This window comes from Cyprinodon variegatus, unplaced genomic scaffold (genome assembly GCF_000732505.1).
Source record: "Cyprinodon variegatus isolate N-32 unplaced genomic scaffold, C_variegatus-1.0 Scaffold1288, whole genome shotgun sequence".
NCBI lineage: Eukaryota > Metazoa > Chordata > Actinopteri > Cyprinodontiformes > Cyprinodontidae > Cyprinodon > Cyprinodon variegatus.
In genome coordinates, this window is record NW_015151741.1 from 155,980 (window position 1) to 171,876 (window position 15,897).

Sequence of the window (15,897 nt, forward strand, 5' to 3'; positions counted from 1 at the left end):
AGCACTGCTGCCTTGTAGTGAGAAGGTTCTGGGTTCAATTTCCGGTCCTGTCTTTCTGTATGGAGTTTGCATGCTCTCCCTGTTCATGCGTGGGTTCTCTCTGGGTACTCTGGCTTCCTCCTACAGTCCAAAAACATGACTGTTAGGTTAATTGGGTTATCTAAATTCTCCTTAGGTGTGAGTGTGTGCATGAATGGTTGTTTGTCCATTTTGTCTCTGTGTTGCCCTGCGATGGACTGGCAACCTGTTGCGCGTAGACAGCTGGAGATAGGCACCAGCACCCCTCACGACCCCAATTGGGATAAACGTGTAAGAAAATGGATGGATGGATGAATGAATGGATGGATGGTCGCCCTGCGATTGACTGGGGACCTGTCCATGGAGTAGTCCGTCTCTCACCTGTAAACTGCCGGAGACAAACACCAGCCCCACAAGGACTTGCCGGGAGAAAATGTATGCATGCCCAGCTCTGGGGCCCCTGACTCCCCTTCAAAATCTGTCAATAAAAGAGCTTTTCTCTTACCTTTTACTTTTCTTGGTTTTAAACAAATACCTGCTAACCTTAGTCTCAAAATAGATAGGCAGTTCACACCTATAAAAGAAACATGCAACACAACTTGGTGAAATGAGTAATTTTTAATTCATATTTTAGTTTTTTTTTCTCCATCAAATTTAAGAGCATTTCTATATAGGAAAAAAAAAAACAAAGCACCGTTCAAACATATCAAAGCAGTTGATAGATTTTCTGAAAGCGCCATTATCACATTAAAAAGCCTCACTCTACATCTAATATTGCATGATTAAAATGTGTAAAAGCTTAGGTAACACTCAAACCTCACAGAATTCTAAAAAAAGACAATGAAAAACTTATTAGAACAAAGAAAACATGACATATTCATTATTTATGAGACTGTTTTGTTTTCATTTTTTGTAAAGAGAAATGAGACTCCAAACCTCAAAGGAAAACTGCATATTGTATAAAGGCAACTGCTCACCTTATGGGAAAAGAGCCATTAAGACACATTTCTTTTGATATATAAATCAAGCAAAAGGATTTTTTTACAGAATAAAAAAAAAACTAAAAGAACAATATAAACCATTCATTCAGAAATATTTCTGCTTATGCCTATATTTCCCTTCACCAATTGGTTTTGAATTGGCAACACAAGATGATGCAAGTTTAGGCAAACCAAAACACTTCTCTTAGCTGTTGTTAGTAAAAAAAAAAAAACATGTTGTGGTACACAACTAAAATAATAACCACAAGCAAAAAGAGGTTAAAAAAACAAGGAAAATGATAGATTGCTGCATAGTCAGAGACTAATTACAATTTGCTGGGGTTTCCTTGGAGAAACCTTTTTTTTTTTTTACCAGTTTATTGTAATTAGGGTAAAAGTGGAAAGTGTGTAACTTAATCTAAATTTGACCCGCTTGCAGTTTGGAAGAAAAATGTCAGCTGAAAAAAAAAATACAGGTATGAAAAAATCTTTTACATTTGCAAATTCCTTTAACAAGCTTTTAGTTGTGCGTGCTTAGGTATTTTCATATTTGTTATTTTTTTGTAAACATGTTTTTTTTCGTTTTGACTCCCTCATTTACTTTTGCTGAGCTTTGACACCATCCAGAGATCCATCAGCTGAGCTATTGCCGCCTGTAAGCTCATGTTCCAGCCCCATCACTCTTTCAGAGAGAAGAATAAAGGAGCTATTGCTGCAACTAACTGTAATCTCCTCTCATCCAACATATCTTACTACCAGTCCTCTCTCTACAGGTTCATTCAGGAGGTATTGCCATTCGTCAGTGATTAAAGACACTTCGCAGGGTTCCCTTCAAACAGCTTAATAACTTGAAAAATATTGGCATGTATGCAACTCAATCTGTTTATCAGATTGAAATGAGAAAATATATTTCTCATACTCACTGGATCCGTCTGTATCAGACATCATTAGTTATAAACTGGTGCTACATAAAATACATTTAGTTTTCTTTCCTAATCATGTCGCAGATTTTTTTAAGTCGCTGTATTGCTCCATAACTAAAATGTGCTGCATTTCCTATTTACCTGAAACAGAACATTTTCCATGTTAACATATTCACTCAGCATCTACAAAACACTATAAAAAATTCAGTTAAATACATTAGCATTTTACTAAGGCACTTAAAAACTGTGAAATGAGAAAGGATCCTGAATGATTTCTTTCCTAAACAGGTTCTTTCAAACAGTAGTTTATTCTGAAACGGCCCCATCGCTGAGCACGTCGGGCGGAGCGTCCAGGAGCTCGAACATGTCGTCGATGACCTGCCATAGACAGTTCTCCAGAGGAAAGTCATTGTCCACCAGATTGACCAGGAAGTAGTTATCATGGATGTATTTGATGATCATTCGTGACGGCGACTCGTCTTCGTAGAGTTTGGCCCACTGTTCGATCCACAAAGCAAAGGCCTCATCCTGAAAACACAGGAACGAAGATGTGGCTCTAGTATCTTCACAACATAGTCTGCTGCGTTGATTTATTCTGAAGCCTTTTCAACACCATGATAAAAACAATCAGTAATTCTATTATTAACTTTGGGGAAAAAATGTACCCATTTTTGTAATTTAAACAGAGTCAATTTTAGTATGTTATTGAAAAAGAAACAACAGCTAGTTTAGTTTATTTAAATTAATTTATAAATATGAAAAATTTAAAATAAAGTTCAAAAAGCAGCTTCAGAGGACAAAAAAATAAAAGAAAAACAGAAGATATGAGAGTTGTTTGTTTTAGGAGACACGCTATATAATATATATTACACTGGAATTATACTAAAACCACTTAAAAAATAAAGTTAAAACTCTTATCATTACATATTCTAGTTCTATTAATGAAGGAAAAAAAAAAAAAAAAGGTTTTAGGAACAATGACTATACAATGCCTCATTATCTTGTTTTTCTATCAATCAAAGGTGGGTAGCTTTAAGGCTCGGGTCGAATTCTCAATGCAATCTTCTTGCCATGGTCTTTCATGCTTCAAATTCAATGTGACCTGACAGACGTCAGACTGAATGGTTCAGGATATGATAATATATCATCAGCACTGCTGCCATCAACACTTTTGTTTATAGATGTTGGAGCTTGGCCTGTTTTTCAGTGTAGTCCTGTTTCTCTGAGACTGGCTGGATGTGCTCTCTTCATCATCTGACATGGGAGCTGGCTCGGAGCTCGTCTGTCTGGCTGTGTCTTTCGTGGACGGGCCGCCGCCTGTGCAGCTGGTTTACAGTTGCCTTTTGTATCTCTGCTTCTATTTCTATGTTTGCTTCTGTCTCCTTGAACCCCAGTGGGCCTCGGCAGATGGCCGCTCACACTAAGCCTGGTTCTGCTGGAGGTTTCTTCCTGTTAAAAGGGAGTTTTCCTCTCCACTTTGGCTACAAGAACGCTTAAGAGTGAGGGATTCCCTTTAATTCAATGAGTCGATGCAATCAACTGGTTTTCCTTGGATAGAAAACTTTGAACCAATCTGAGTTTATGATCTGGTTAAATTGTCTCTGTAAAGTTCCTTAAGATGACGTGTTGTTGACCCTATATAAATAAACTGAATTGAATTGATAATGACCCGAATGCTCAGAGAGAGAGAACGTAGACGTCTCACAGTAGAGCACTGTTTATGGACATAATGATGGGTGTGACTGTCACTAGAAGTCAGGATGCCGGTGTCTCTGTGTTATTATTAAAGTCTTTAGCAATGGAGAAGTACGGAAAAACTGCCCCCACCTAATAACAGTGACCATTAGACTGCTGCTGCAGAGAAGTCTGTAAAGACAGCAGGAGCTCTGGCAGTGGCGTATAAGTTGGATAAAATGTTGCGCAAATGTTCATACTGTAGACGCTATGGAAAATACTTTAGTGGCACATGTGAGAGATTTTTCTGATTTTTTTGGAGAGTGAAAAGATCAGATGTGGATTAACCAGAGGAAATTCCTGTTGTCTAATAACCAAAGACTCCTGAATTCCTTCAAGCGACACTGGGTAACTTACCTTCCAGTACATGAAGCTGACTGGGTCGACCACAGTGGGCTGGACAATCTCTCTGCCTGGGAAGATGCCCCATGTAACCGCATTGGGCTGCATCTCGTGTGCGTTGGTCATGTTACGTCCCTGCATAGAAAATAATCAAAAGGCCTCTTTTAAATCTGTTCTCACACACTGACTAGAAAGAGTGTCATTGCTTAGACCTACGTGCACATTGACAATGTGATAGTTGACACGAGGCTCGTATTTCTTCAGGACCTTGAGGAGAGCCGAGACATTTTCACTAGAGGTGAAAAACTCAAGGTAGGCCTGTTGGATGGAAAACAGGACAACTGAGACATCATGTCAGACCCAACAGGACAAAACAGGGCGGAGCTTCAATGTCCAGAATAAAGCGTTTCACCTTCTGAAAGACGTATCCCCCTGGCGGACCCCAGCCTACTATGGGGTCTGTGGAGGGTTTGCCATTGATATTGGGCTGAGAGTTGATAGTGAGGACTCCACGTTTGTTCACCTTCTCAAGCTCATCTTTTAAAAGGTTGGTCTCTTGGGCCAATGGCTCATCGTTCCAGGGTAAACACATCACCTAAGGATGGAGAAAGAGATCCAGGCTTAGCCAAACATAAAATGAAGACCCATACAATGATAAGGCAGAAATTAAGATTTAAATATACAATTTTTTTATCTCTTTTCCTTTTTTCCAACTTCCTTGAAAACGAATTGACAGACCGATCCATTTCTAATAATCATGGCGCCTCGGTGGAGTTGGCTCCAGCGCCATCTAACCATGACCAGACTACATGTACAGCTCAAGAAAAGTATGTTTTGTGACTCCAGGGGGAACAAAACATAGATCCAAAAACTTGAATGCTGTTTAAAAAGTTCAATTTATTTTCTCACCAGGTAATTATGCACTCAACCAAAAAAAAGGGAAAATCTTCCTTTTGTCTGATCTAAACCTAGGTCCTTGGGTTAAACATCTTTATTATCCATCTATCTTCCTGTTGGTCAAGTCATCAATCACTGGGCAGTTTCCTTCACCGTTAAGCTGATGACCCACAACTAAATATAAAACCACAGAGTTCCACAGTCCTCTTTATTCTTATCATTATCTCTAATTATTATCTGTCTCAAGGAATAAAAGCTGTGACTGGAGCACAGTTTCCTCCTGCAAACCAATTAAAAAAATGGAAGCTTATAGAAACTGGCAGGCCTCATCAGACTCCAGTAGCATCTACAAATTCAATCACCTTCTCTGCGGGCAATATACCTGTCTTCAATTCAGTCACTGACCCTTACAGACATGAACCTCATCTTTAAACAACATATAAATAACTATGCAGAAATATTCTTTGAGTTTGATTGCTGAAATGTCAATCCAACATCATTGTCTCCATTAGACTAGGAAACTGTAATGCGCTTCATTGCGATCTTGAGCAAGAGTTTGCAGAGATCCCATTCAAACTCTAGTGAGGCAAAACAGCCACACACCTATTTATTTTCTAACATCAGCTTTAAGTCTCAAAAAAACTAAAACTATGGTTTAGTTTTAGTCATTTCTACCCTACAATCAATCATTTTGTCCCATTTAGTATAAGCAACATGTTCTGAGTGGAAGTCTCTCTACCATTATGAAGATTAACTCCAGACCTAAACTATAGAGCATCTGTGGAGGAAGCTTCAGAATCAAAAGGCAGTTTTCAAATCCCACAAACTCGAAGCCAATTCCTGTAAATCATCAAATGTTGAATTGCCTCAAAGGATGCTTCAAGTAAGTTTGTTTTTAAATGTAAATATATTAGAGGTAAATTGTATTTTAAAACTTAAGCCTTTTTACTGCTACTAACTAATGTTATTAAAATGCATCAGAAATAAACCTCTTGTCCCAATGAACAATGAATAATTTTACGTCTAAAACTCACGTATAGATAAATGTGGGCTTATCTACACGTGTTAAATGACACAATGATGCAGCTGGCATCTGGTGTTACAGATACCAATTCAAATTAAGTAATTAATTAAATACTTAATTAATTAAATACTTAATTATGCATGCATGCATTAGTAGAAAGCTGCACCTGTATTTTTTTAATGTTCTGATGCAGTATCCTCTGTGATCTATTCCCACAGTAAATTACATTTTCATCCCTCAAAGCCTGTACATAATTTCAAACAACTCAAATAAAACTGCAAGCTGCTACTGCAAGTTTAAAACTCTGGTTCCCACAGTAACAATATACAGAGAAGATCCTGAACGACATTGGAAAAAAAAAGTGTTTTTCAGAGGTATTTTGCCAATAAGACAAATAAACAGAAAATCCAAAGGACACGGAGCGTTAATGCCGGTTGTGCAAGTACTACAATGATTTAAAAAGGTCAGGAGTGCCTCTGTGTCTGTGACAGTGAAGTAATAAACATGAGCTAACACAAACACCAGCCATTACCTCACTCTTCTTGGGACAAATTAACAAAGGAAAATTACTGTATGCAGTTTCATTGAAGTGACATAAAACCCGAGGATTTATTGAAGAATGCACCTTTTTACTTATGTTGACAGTATCTAATAATGTTATTATAGAGGAAACACTAAATATTTAATAAAGATGATAAATTTGAATTCTAAGGGAAATGTTTGACATGTTTTCCAAGCAATACAAACAAGGCTTTAAGAAATATCTCAGCAGGTTTTGACATTTGACATTACTTTCCTAATGAGCTGTAAGGATACCAACTTATGTGTCTGTGCATCGACTTATTTACCCTCTGTCCAATTCGGTTTGGCTGGGCAGTGATGTAGCATGTGAAGACCTCAAAGACGCTTTGTTCGTTCTTTAATTCCTCTCCCCACATCTGGAGAAGGGCTTCCTTAGAGGATTTACTTTTTAAGTAAAACAGGTAGTAGTCATTAAGCTCCCCAAAAGCTGGAGATGAAGAGTTTCCCCTAAAGAAAACAGCAGAGCAGTGAAGTCAAACTCACACTATCCACCACTGCAGTTCACTCAAATACTTCAGGTTTTAATTAGAACTAGAACTCACTAAGAAAATATATAAATGACTGAAAACAATTTGTCTCTGATTAGGCCTACCATCGACCGTTGGGGAACTCGTCCCAGTCCTGTGTCCTGTAGATATAGCTCTTTGGTCTTGAGGCCCAGAAAATGGGTCGGACATCTTCCACTTTCCGTTTAGGGTTGGCACTAACAGCCCAAGGAAGAGGACGCCTAGCAAAAACAAGTTGTAAGACAAAAAAAAAAAAAAAATGTTTAAGGGGAATCCAGCCTCAAAGCCATAAACGTGGAGAGAAGAAAGTCGGAACAAAATTTCACGCAAGTTGAAAACTCTAACTATGGCTAACGTTAACCAGTCAGGGGATGCATGTGGTTGTGATGTGGGGTTAAGCAGCTTTTCTTCAGTCAAAAACTTAACAGGTGGGGATAATGGCTGAACTGTGTGCGCTCTGAGCCGTGAACCAGTGTTGCACCATATTCTGTGCCCCATCATAAATTGTGACTCATTGAGCACAGAATGTGGTGCAACACCGGTTCCTGTAGCTAATATCCAATCGGCTAAGCGGATAGACGTGCTTCCCATTTAACGACGCAGTGAAGCAACCTGGGTGGAATTTCGCCGTGGTGTCTGTGACAGGGAGGTTAAATGTAAAAAAATGACCAACGCTAGGCCATCCAAAGGGAAGAGCGACCGTTTGGTAATCCTTAAAAAAAGAAAAATGCTCTTTTGCCAGTTCTTTTTTTTTAACATACCAAAGCCAGTAGAGGGTTGGTTATACCCGGCAGCAGTGTGTCGCAATAAACTTGTCGCAGATACTTCTGATTTATGCCCAATATTGAAGCGTGGTCTGTGCTGTTATTCCACGCCACAACGCAAGAGGGACAATCATGAACTAGCTGCGGGTCTGTGGGTACGGCCGCAGCAGTGAGGAAGTAGGGGCAAGTTTGTGTGACAATGGAGGCTACATGAGGGTGAAAAAGAGCAGGTGGATCCAGGTGGAAAAAGGGTCCCAGCATTCTCGCGCACCTCGCTATTTTAGCTGGTCCATCTTCACGAGTCGTTTGGCGGTCAAACAAACAAAACAAGCCAGCAAGGTACCGGAAATACACTTAGTGTAGAGTGGAATTAGATTTGACCAATCAGAGGCCACCTGACTGCAGACATCTACAATTTTGGAGCGGTACACCAGAGTGTTTGCGGAAGGGGCGGGGGCATATTTGCGTTCACTACGCCACACACGTAGCTGAACTGCTTTCTGAGTATAAACCAAACTGTAGTGTGACATCACCGACAGAAAATGGCTATCCAACATGCTGGATTGACAAATGATAGCGACAAAAATACTTCTGAATCTTCATTAAGTGAACTTATTTCAATGGACGACAAACAGAACTCAGTCGGCCAACAGGTCCTGCAACTGCTGAACCATATGTTCAAGCCTGATGCCTCATAGAAGGAGGAAAATGTTTAGCCTTTATTTTAAGGCCACTCAAAGAATCTCCCTAACCTCTTCAAAGCAATGCATTGCCACACACCTCTGCGTCGTTGCAGGTTACTGAAGAAATTTTTAGCATCTGTCAGATGGCATGACCCTACTGGTTTTGTGGCTTCAGCGAAATATTTGGTTGCTAAGGTGGTTGCTATGGTGCTTTTTCGGATTTGGCTGAACAATCAATATTGTTTGCCGTTCGTTAAGAATAACCATCTAGTCATTTCTGTGAAAAAAATGTAAGCTCAATTTCTCTTATCAACTAACCTTTCTTCCCATCTATAAAAGCACAGTTTCATACAAACATTACGGCCATTAAAATTCAGTGCATCAGCCTAATTTCAGTGTAAATTTGACAACTTTCAGCGTAACCAGTGTCAGTGCTGAAATGCTCTGGACCGAACCCTGAAGAAGGGAGACCATGTCAGTCAAAGGGCCGATGTACTATTTTTTTTATAAGAGTATCAGCCTAAATTTCAGCACAGTGGGATCAAGTTTCAGCATTTGAAAATAGCATTTGCCAAACATTAAAAAAAGACTATATTAATGTGTGGAAAGAAGAAAAAAAGCATATGGTTTCACAACACAGAACTATGTGTGCAAATGTGGATTTCCTTTTTCACTGTCACCGATGCATTTCACACCTACCTGGGGTCTTCTATCCAGAGGCCCAGCTGTCGGAGGACCTCCATGGTTGCAACTTCTCGGTTCAGTGTGTAAAAATGGAGGCCAGGTACCTTTCCGCTGTCCAGCAGTTCGCGACACATCCCCACTGCCTGGTGGATTCCATAGTTACGGATAGCAGCATCGTTATCTTTGATGGGTTCAATTACTTTGGTGATCTCCTCTGGTACTTCAAGTTTAGACAGCTTGACAAGCTGACGTAAAGACTGGTATCCCTGTAAAAATATAAACATACAATTAGAGTCAACATACCAGGGGACTCCAGTTTAAACTATTCTTCTTTATTCTACTTCAGGCAGTGTATATATCACTAGGCCAAACAAAGAATGTGGCTCTCCCATCTTCTCCACACGAGTCGCCAGAACTCTTCAGTCATAAGGACACAGTCTAGTATTGTTTTAAAATTTTTTTTAGATCCGTGCTTTTTTTACACTGTCAAACACTTTAATTTAGTGTCCCATTTTAGATCCTTGGTCAACGCATAATCTGGAGTAGGGTTTTAAAAAGTCCCCTGAAATGATCCATACGTATCTGGATACAGTACTAATTTGTAACGGTATCCATATTAAACACAATTGCTATTGTTGCTATTGTTAATTTTAGACTCATAGTTTATTTGCAAATTAAAAGAAAAATACCCCAAACAACCTAAAATTATTGTTAAAATGTGTTAATTAGGTTATACAGTTTTCATTTTTGCATGAATTTTATTTTACAATTCTTTTCACAAATTTTTTTTTTATAAATTAATAAAATCTGTGATTCTGTTAAGAAAGCAAGTGCGGTGTTGAGATTAAAAAAGGTTAGTTTTTCATGTTAATAGGTTTTTTTTAACTCCATGGTATCGAAAAGGGTATCCAGTATCAAATATTTTGCTTTGTATTGATATCAAGTTACAAATTGAATGAATGTGCTAATTAAAATGTTGACATATTTAAAAGAAACTGAGAAAATGTTTTAAAGACAATTCAAGGAAACATTTACATCATATTTAAATAGATAGAAACAACAACAATGAGAGAGAAATATTCAAAGATCTATGTACCTTTTCTGTATGCAATGAAATATTTTCTAGGGATATAATTTAGGGTTTCCTTTTGGTAAAAATTAAAGAATGTTTAGTATCACCTCTTGTGAGCTGGAAGAAAACAAATATTGATAGTAAAGGGATTTTTTACACTTGGCAGAGGATGATCAGCCACAAAGTTTATTAAGTAGCGAGAGCAGGTAGAGACATACTGCTAAGAGCGAACCGTCATAGTGGAGCGGGAAGCGCAGACTCTGAGCTAAGCGCGTGCAAAGACGTATTTCTGCACAAACACAGATGGAAGATCAGAGCAGTTTGTCAGAGTTGAAAGTACACTACCGGAGTAATCCTTGTTATTTTTTCAGACCCTACCGCTGCTGCCGTGATCCATCTGTGCTCCTGCAGCATGTGCAACGCTACACGGTAGGTGGGCAGCAGGATCAAACAAGACGCAGCTACATGGCTGATACTGATTAACAGATTACAGCACAATGATGCAGTTTCAACATCTGACTGACGACCCGCTAACTTTTATTTTGTATCGTCTTGTCGATGAAAACTCAAACCAATGACTAGTTGTGCTTTAGTCATCAAAGATGCACGTTTAGCTCGTCAGTTTTTGTTATGATAAAAAAAAAAGAGAATCAAGAAATTATTTTGTCATCCTCATCGTTGACGAAAACAACACTGCTTTTGTAAAATAACATTTTTCCCTATATTAAAGGGGAATGGTGTTTTTTTTTTTTTTTTTACATTTGGCCCTTGATTTTACGTTATGACATCATGTTCTACTCAGCCATATCAGTTTTGTCTCATTTAGAGTTGTTCTGAAGATATTCGGTTAGGTTATATCCAAGTAACGTCTTCCTATGGACAAATCACTTGAAGACACGAACTAAACTGTTCATTATTTATCATTTATGGTATGCCAGTATTTATTACATGTAGGCGAATCACTGTCGCCCTGATATCCGGTGCTATATTTTTTATATTTATATTTTTTTTAAATAAAGCGGCGTCTAGTCTAAAAAATAAGTCAGCAGATAATCAGTAAGAAAAACAGAAACAGGGAGCTTGGCGGTTAAGATACTTCACTGCCTTTTATGAACAAAGTCCAAACATATTAATGCGCCGTTTTATCTAATCAGTAGGTATCATTTACAGATGAAATGTTTAAGCCACGGAAAAAGTGTCCTCAGAGGAGAATAGGTTAATGGGTTCATGGCAATGATATAACCGTTTCCTAGAAAGAGTCCTTTGTACCTGAATAGGAAAGATTCCAGGTAGGATGGGACACGTGATGCCAATTGCCCTGCAGTCATCTAGGAACTTCAAGAACGTGTCAGCCCTGAAAAATAGCTGTGTTATGATAAAGTCCGCCCCTGCATCCACTTTCTGCTTCAGGTGCTGGAGATCTTGCTGATAGCTTTCTGCCTCAGGGTGGCCTGTTGGGTAGCCTGCAAACAAACTCTGAAATGACTGGAAGCTCAGATTGATGTGAGGGATTAACATAGTGTAAAAGATAAAAGGCTTAGTGGGAAGCATGAACCCCAGCCTTCCCAATAGTTTACCACGGGAATCCTTAGATCTAATTGATTACAACTGAGGTTTATGGTCTTTCTCATGATCTATAATTTCTGCGCCTGATTTTTATCTAATTAAATGGTTTATTGAGAAATGCAGAGGGTCTAGAAATGATCCTAATCATCCAGAAAAAACTACTGAAATATAGAACACTGGGAAACTTAGTCAGCAAAAAAAAAAAAAAAAAAAAAAAAAAACATACATACAGACCAAAAACAAAAAAAGCTACAAGCTAAGAGAGGTTTCAGTTTTCACTCTGGGAAACTGAAAAGACATACCAGCAACACAAATATCAAAGTATTCATCAAACTCTGATCGAATGTGTTTGACGAGGTCAACGGCGTAGCTGAAGCCTCCTTCCTCCTCCTCCCAGTCGTCTCCCACTGGATCTGCAGAGAGGTGTGGAACAAAAAAATTAGCTTTAACAGTTAGTGTGTAGATGTTGTGGGCTGGCAGCATAATCTATTAATAAAACAATATTTAGTGAATGCAGCTAAAACAATAATTTAAACCTGCTGTTTGTTAGTCCATCAAAGAATGTTTAAGCCAAGTTGCAGCAGACCCAACAAAAAGAAGTGTAAGTAAGACTGGAACATCAGAACCAAACCCTGGCATAAATCAAACCTTAGCAATGAAATCTTTTTAAAGACGTTTTTAATTCTCACAGAGGAAAATGCAGAGAGGAGCTAAAAGATCATTCCTCTCCTTTAACTGCTTTTAGCTGTCTGCTGGCTAATAGTTAGCATGAACTGGTTTGTCTCTTTAATTTAACATATTATATATTGTGCAATCATCCTCTAAGAGGGTCTGGTTAAACTGGAAAGGATGCATCTTTCTATAGGATCACTAATGCAAACTTTACAGTAAAAGCCCAAGTAGAAAGTATTTGTTTCTCCTTCCCTCTTACAAGCTGTATGTCTGCACTGAGTAAACACACATTTGCTCAATGATGTGCGTTTGCTGTGACAGAGCAATGACAGACATCATGAATGCATTGGAAACATGCACTTAATCAAAAGAGTGACAGCAGAAAAAAAAGAACAATCTGGACATATTTTTTCTTACTGAGACTAAAAGGGCTGCACATTAAGTCTGAAAGAAGAGAGTCTCAAGCCTTTTCCACCAACAAACAGCAAAGGATCATAGTGTTCAAATATCTATAGGACCATGGAATTGAATGAATAAAGGCAAGTTTATATACTGAATTATAAAATAAAAAATAAAATAAAAATCGATGAAAAATTATATATTCTACATTATTGTGGTTAAATTCTGCTACAACTGTTGTTGCAGCTGGAACAATTCACACCAACCCTGCACACTAGTACTGCCACATAATTTCTTAGAAGTCCAAGTTAAGTGTGGCTCCTGCTTTCTAAGAATTTAAAGCAGCAGGCCCATGAAGCTCTTATCTCCTGAGGCATACATGACAAAACTCCAAACCCAACAAATGCCACACATCCCAGAGAGGGGCTCCAAGAGCATACCTGTCCTTAGCAATGCATGTTAGTTCCCTTACCTCCCCTTAGAGCCATGATGTTTTTCAGCCCCAGACGCTTTGCTTTAGCCAGGTAGCCTGTGATCTTCTCCTTGGTTTGGTTGCAGCAGGTGAGGTGGAGGATGCTCTCCAGGCCGCAGTAATTCACTGCTGTGCTAGCAATCATCATAGATGAGGTCTCTTTGTCTGAGCCTGGGTCTCCAGCTGGGTGCCAGGTGATATCAATAAAGAGGGGTCCTCCAGAACCCATTCGGTCAAATCTGTTACAGGATGAAATTATACTCATTTGATTCTCAAACAAGCTCTCAGCTAAGATTTTACTGTAACTTGAAGTCATCCAAGTAGTGCACTTCAAGTTTTCTGGAGTTTTTCCTTTAGATCATTCACTTAGTTTAAGCTGAGCCTTCTCATCTCAGCTCACAGATGCCCTTCTAAAAAAAAAATTCCCATAAACATTTCTCTAAAAAAAAGTCCTAGAAGAGGTGAGGTGACAACAGCTGTAAAGAAACTAATACAAACCCAAAAAACACTTTATTCACAAACACAAGGGGTTGACTTTTTGGTTTTTAGTTACGATTATTAAACTAAGGAGCTATGTTGTTAAAAACAGAACCATTTTGAAAAACTATATATTTTAGGGTCTGGTTAAACTTGAAATTGGAACCACAAGTTACAATTTGCTGTAATTAAGACCGTTTATCGCTAAAACACATGGGATAAGATTTAGGAAGCACATTAGAGCGTACCTTGAGATGAGGTTGACAGCCCCGCTAGCTGTGCGAGGAGGAAAGAACTCCAGAGAGAACCAATGATCTCCAGAATCAATCCTCTTCCTCATCTTTTCTCGCAGTCGGTCAATGCGATCTGCATCTAGTACTGGCGTTGAGCATCGAGAGCTCTCCTTGGAGCTCTCCCCGCTGCTGTTGCTGGCTGCGCTCGAGTCGCCTTTACATGAATGCCAGCAGCCATCCACTTGTTGAACTTGGTTCACCATTTTTGTAAATAAAGCTGGATAAAGAAAAAAGAAAATGTTGATGATAATCTCTGCAACATTGGAAAGGTGTAGCTATATCACTTTGTTTCACTTCACATAAACTCTGTATTTATAGTTGATCAATAAAGACATCTGATTTTATAATCTCTTTCTGCACTGCACCATAGTAAAAATTATACTACTATTTATGTGTATTTTTTATTTCAGCTCATGTAAAGAATTTCTTAACATTTTACAATCACTTAAAGAAGAGATTCAGCATTTTTTGGTGCAACACTGAAATCTTTCCCCATGAAATGTAACTTTATATTGAATCAAATTTAATTCAATCTCACAATTTTGGAGAGTAAGCTGGAATTTGGAAATGTAATTTCTTTTCCAGATTATCTTTAGTGCTACAGATAATAAGCCTTCTAATTACAGACATGTATTTTACAGCCATTATTTCAGCACTTGACCTACTTCTCCTTTAAATGGATACTTTTCTATTCATCTTTCTGTACTTCCAACCTTGTTTTAATATAAACCTGTCAATTATTTTTCAAATGTGTTGCATTAAATCCTCTGAATATTGTCCATCAGATGCAAACTGATTCAAATAAAGATCCAGATCCAGTGGCATCATATTAAAATAAGCTTGAATTAAAGCTAATGGTGGATCAACAAAGTATCAATGAGATGCTGGGAATTAGTTTTCTATTTGCAATAATTACCAACACACTAAACCGAGTTAGAAATGTATTTTTATTTTCCAGAATTTGCACATAACTTGGTATATATATATCTTATTGATTTTTTCCCAATGTTAAATCTAACGTTATGACCAGTTACAGCTCTTGATTAGCCTTTTAAGCAAATATTCTTTAGCTTAAACTTTAGTGATAATATATTATAGTATTACTACCCTTAAATGAGTAGAATTTTGGGGTACCCACTTCTCCATTTAACTTCATCAGATCAAATCCACACACAAAGAAATACATAAATAAACGTTGATAGCCCATTAGCTCACTGTGGGATTAAAAACGAAACGTTTAGAAATGAAACTTTACTTTTTGGATCTAATCCTAAAACGGCAAACGCAGCTGCTCCCCAAAACCGATCCTTACAACCACGCACCCAGCGTTTAAATTCAAATTCAAAAGGGTTTCTTGTGAAAGAGCAGACTGCCTACCTGCTCCAGCCCTGCGGGGTTCAGGGAGCCAATCTGTTAACGAAGGATCCAGATCCAGAAGGACCTCATGCATCGGCGGCTCTGGGGTTCTTGTTTCCAGACGGATGCTACTAAGTGCCGGACCGTTATGGTCCCTGTCTCAAAGATGGACGCAAATCGGTCGTTAATTATTTTTAACAAAACAACACTGATGCGTCCTCTTCGTATCGATGTTTGAAAGCATGTGTCGATTAATCCAAGATGTTTGAGACGTTAGGTTTGTATTGATGACGCATGCTGGGGTGGGTGTTTAAAGGACCCTAGCGAGTTGCCGTACCACGTGAGCGATTCGTTATTTAAAATGTAAGACTGTGGCTCTGTTCGAAAACCTAGGACGGGTCCTCCAAGGACGCGGTCTACCTAGACTGGATCTTCTTCTTCTTCTTCTTCTTC

General features: G+C 38.5%; 1 protein-coding gene across 2 annotated transcripts; it reads right to left on the minus strand.

Moving 5' to 3' along the window:
* Window positions 1-641: 641 nt before the first annotated feature.
* Window positions 642-15,766, minus strand: mthfr (methylenetetrahydrofolate reductase (NAD(P)H)). 2 transcript variants are annotated; one of them, XM_015402041.1, is made up of 12 exons: window positions 15,466-15,766; window positions 14,044-14,305; window positions 13,319-13,557; window positions 12,078-12,188; window positions 11,479-11,672; window positions 9,153-9,403; window positions 7,093-7,227; window positions 6,767-6,947; window positions 4,410-4,592; window positions 4,214-4,315; window positions 4,013-4,132; window positions 642-2,449 (listed from the first exon to the last, which is right to left on the minus strand). In XM_015402041.1, exons 1-12 carry the CDS (start codon window positions 15,536-15,538, stop codon window positions 2,228-2,230), a joined length of 2,073 nt encoding a protein of 690 aa, XP_015257527.1. In that variant the 5' UTR covers window positions 15,539-15,766; the 3' UTR covers window positions 642-2,227. The 2 variants fall into 2 exon arrangements, with proteins under 2 accessions (XP_015257527.1, XP_015257529.1); XM_015402043.1 differs by having other exon boundaries at window positions 2,228-2,449; window positions 15,344-15,472.
* Window positions 15,767-15,897: the final 131 nt, after the last annotated feature.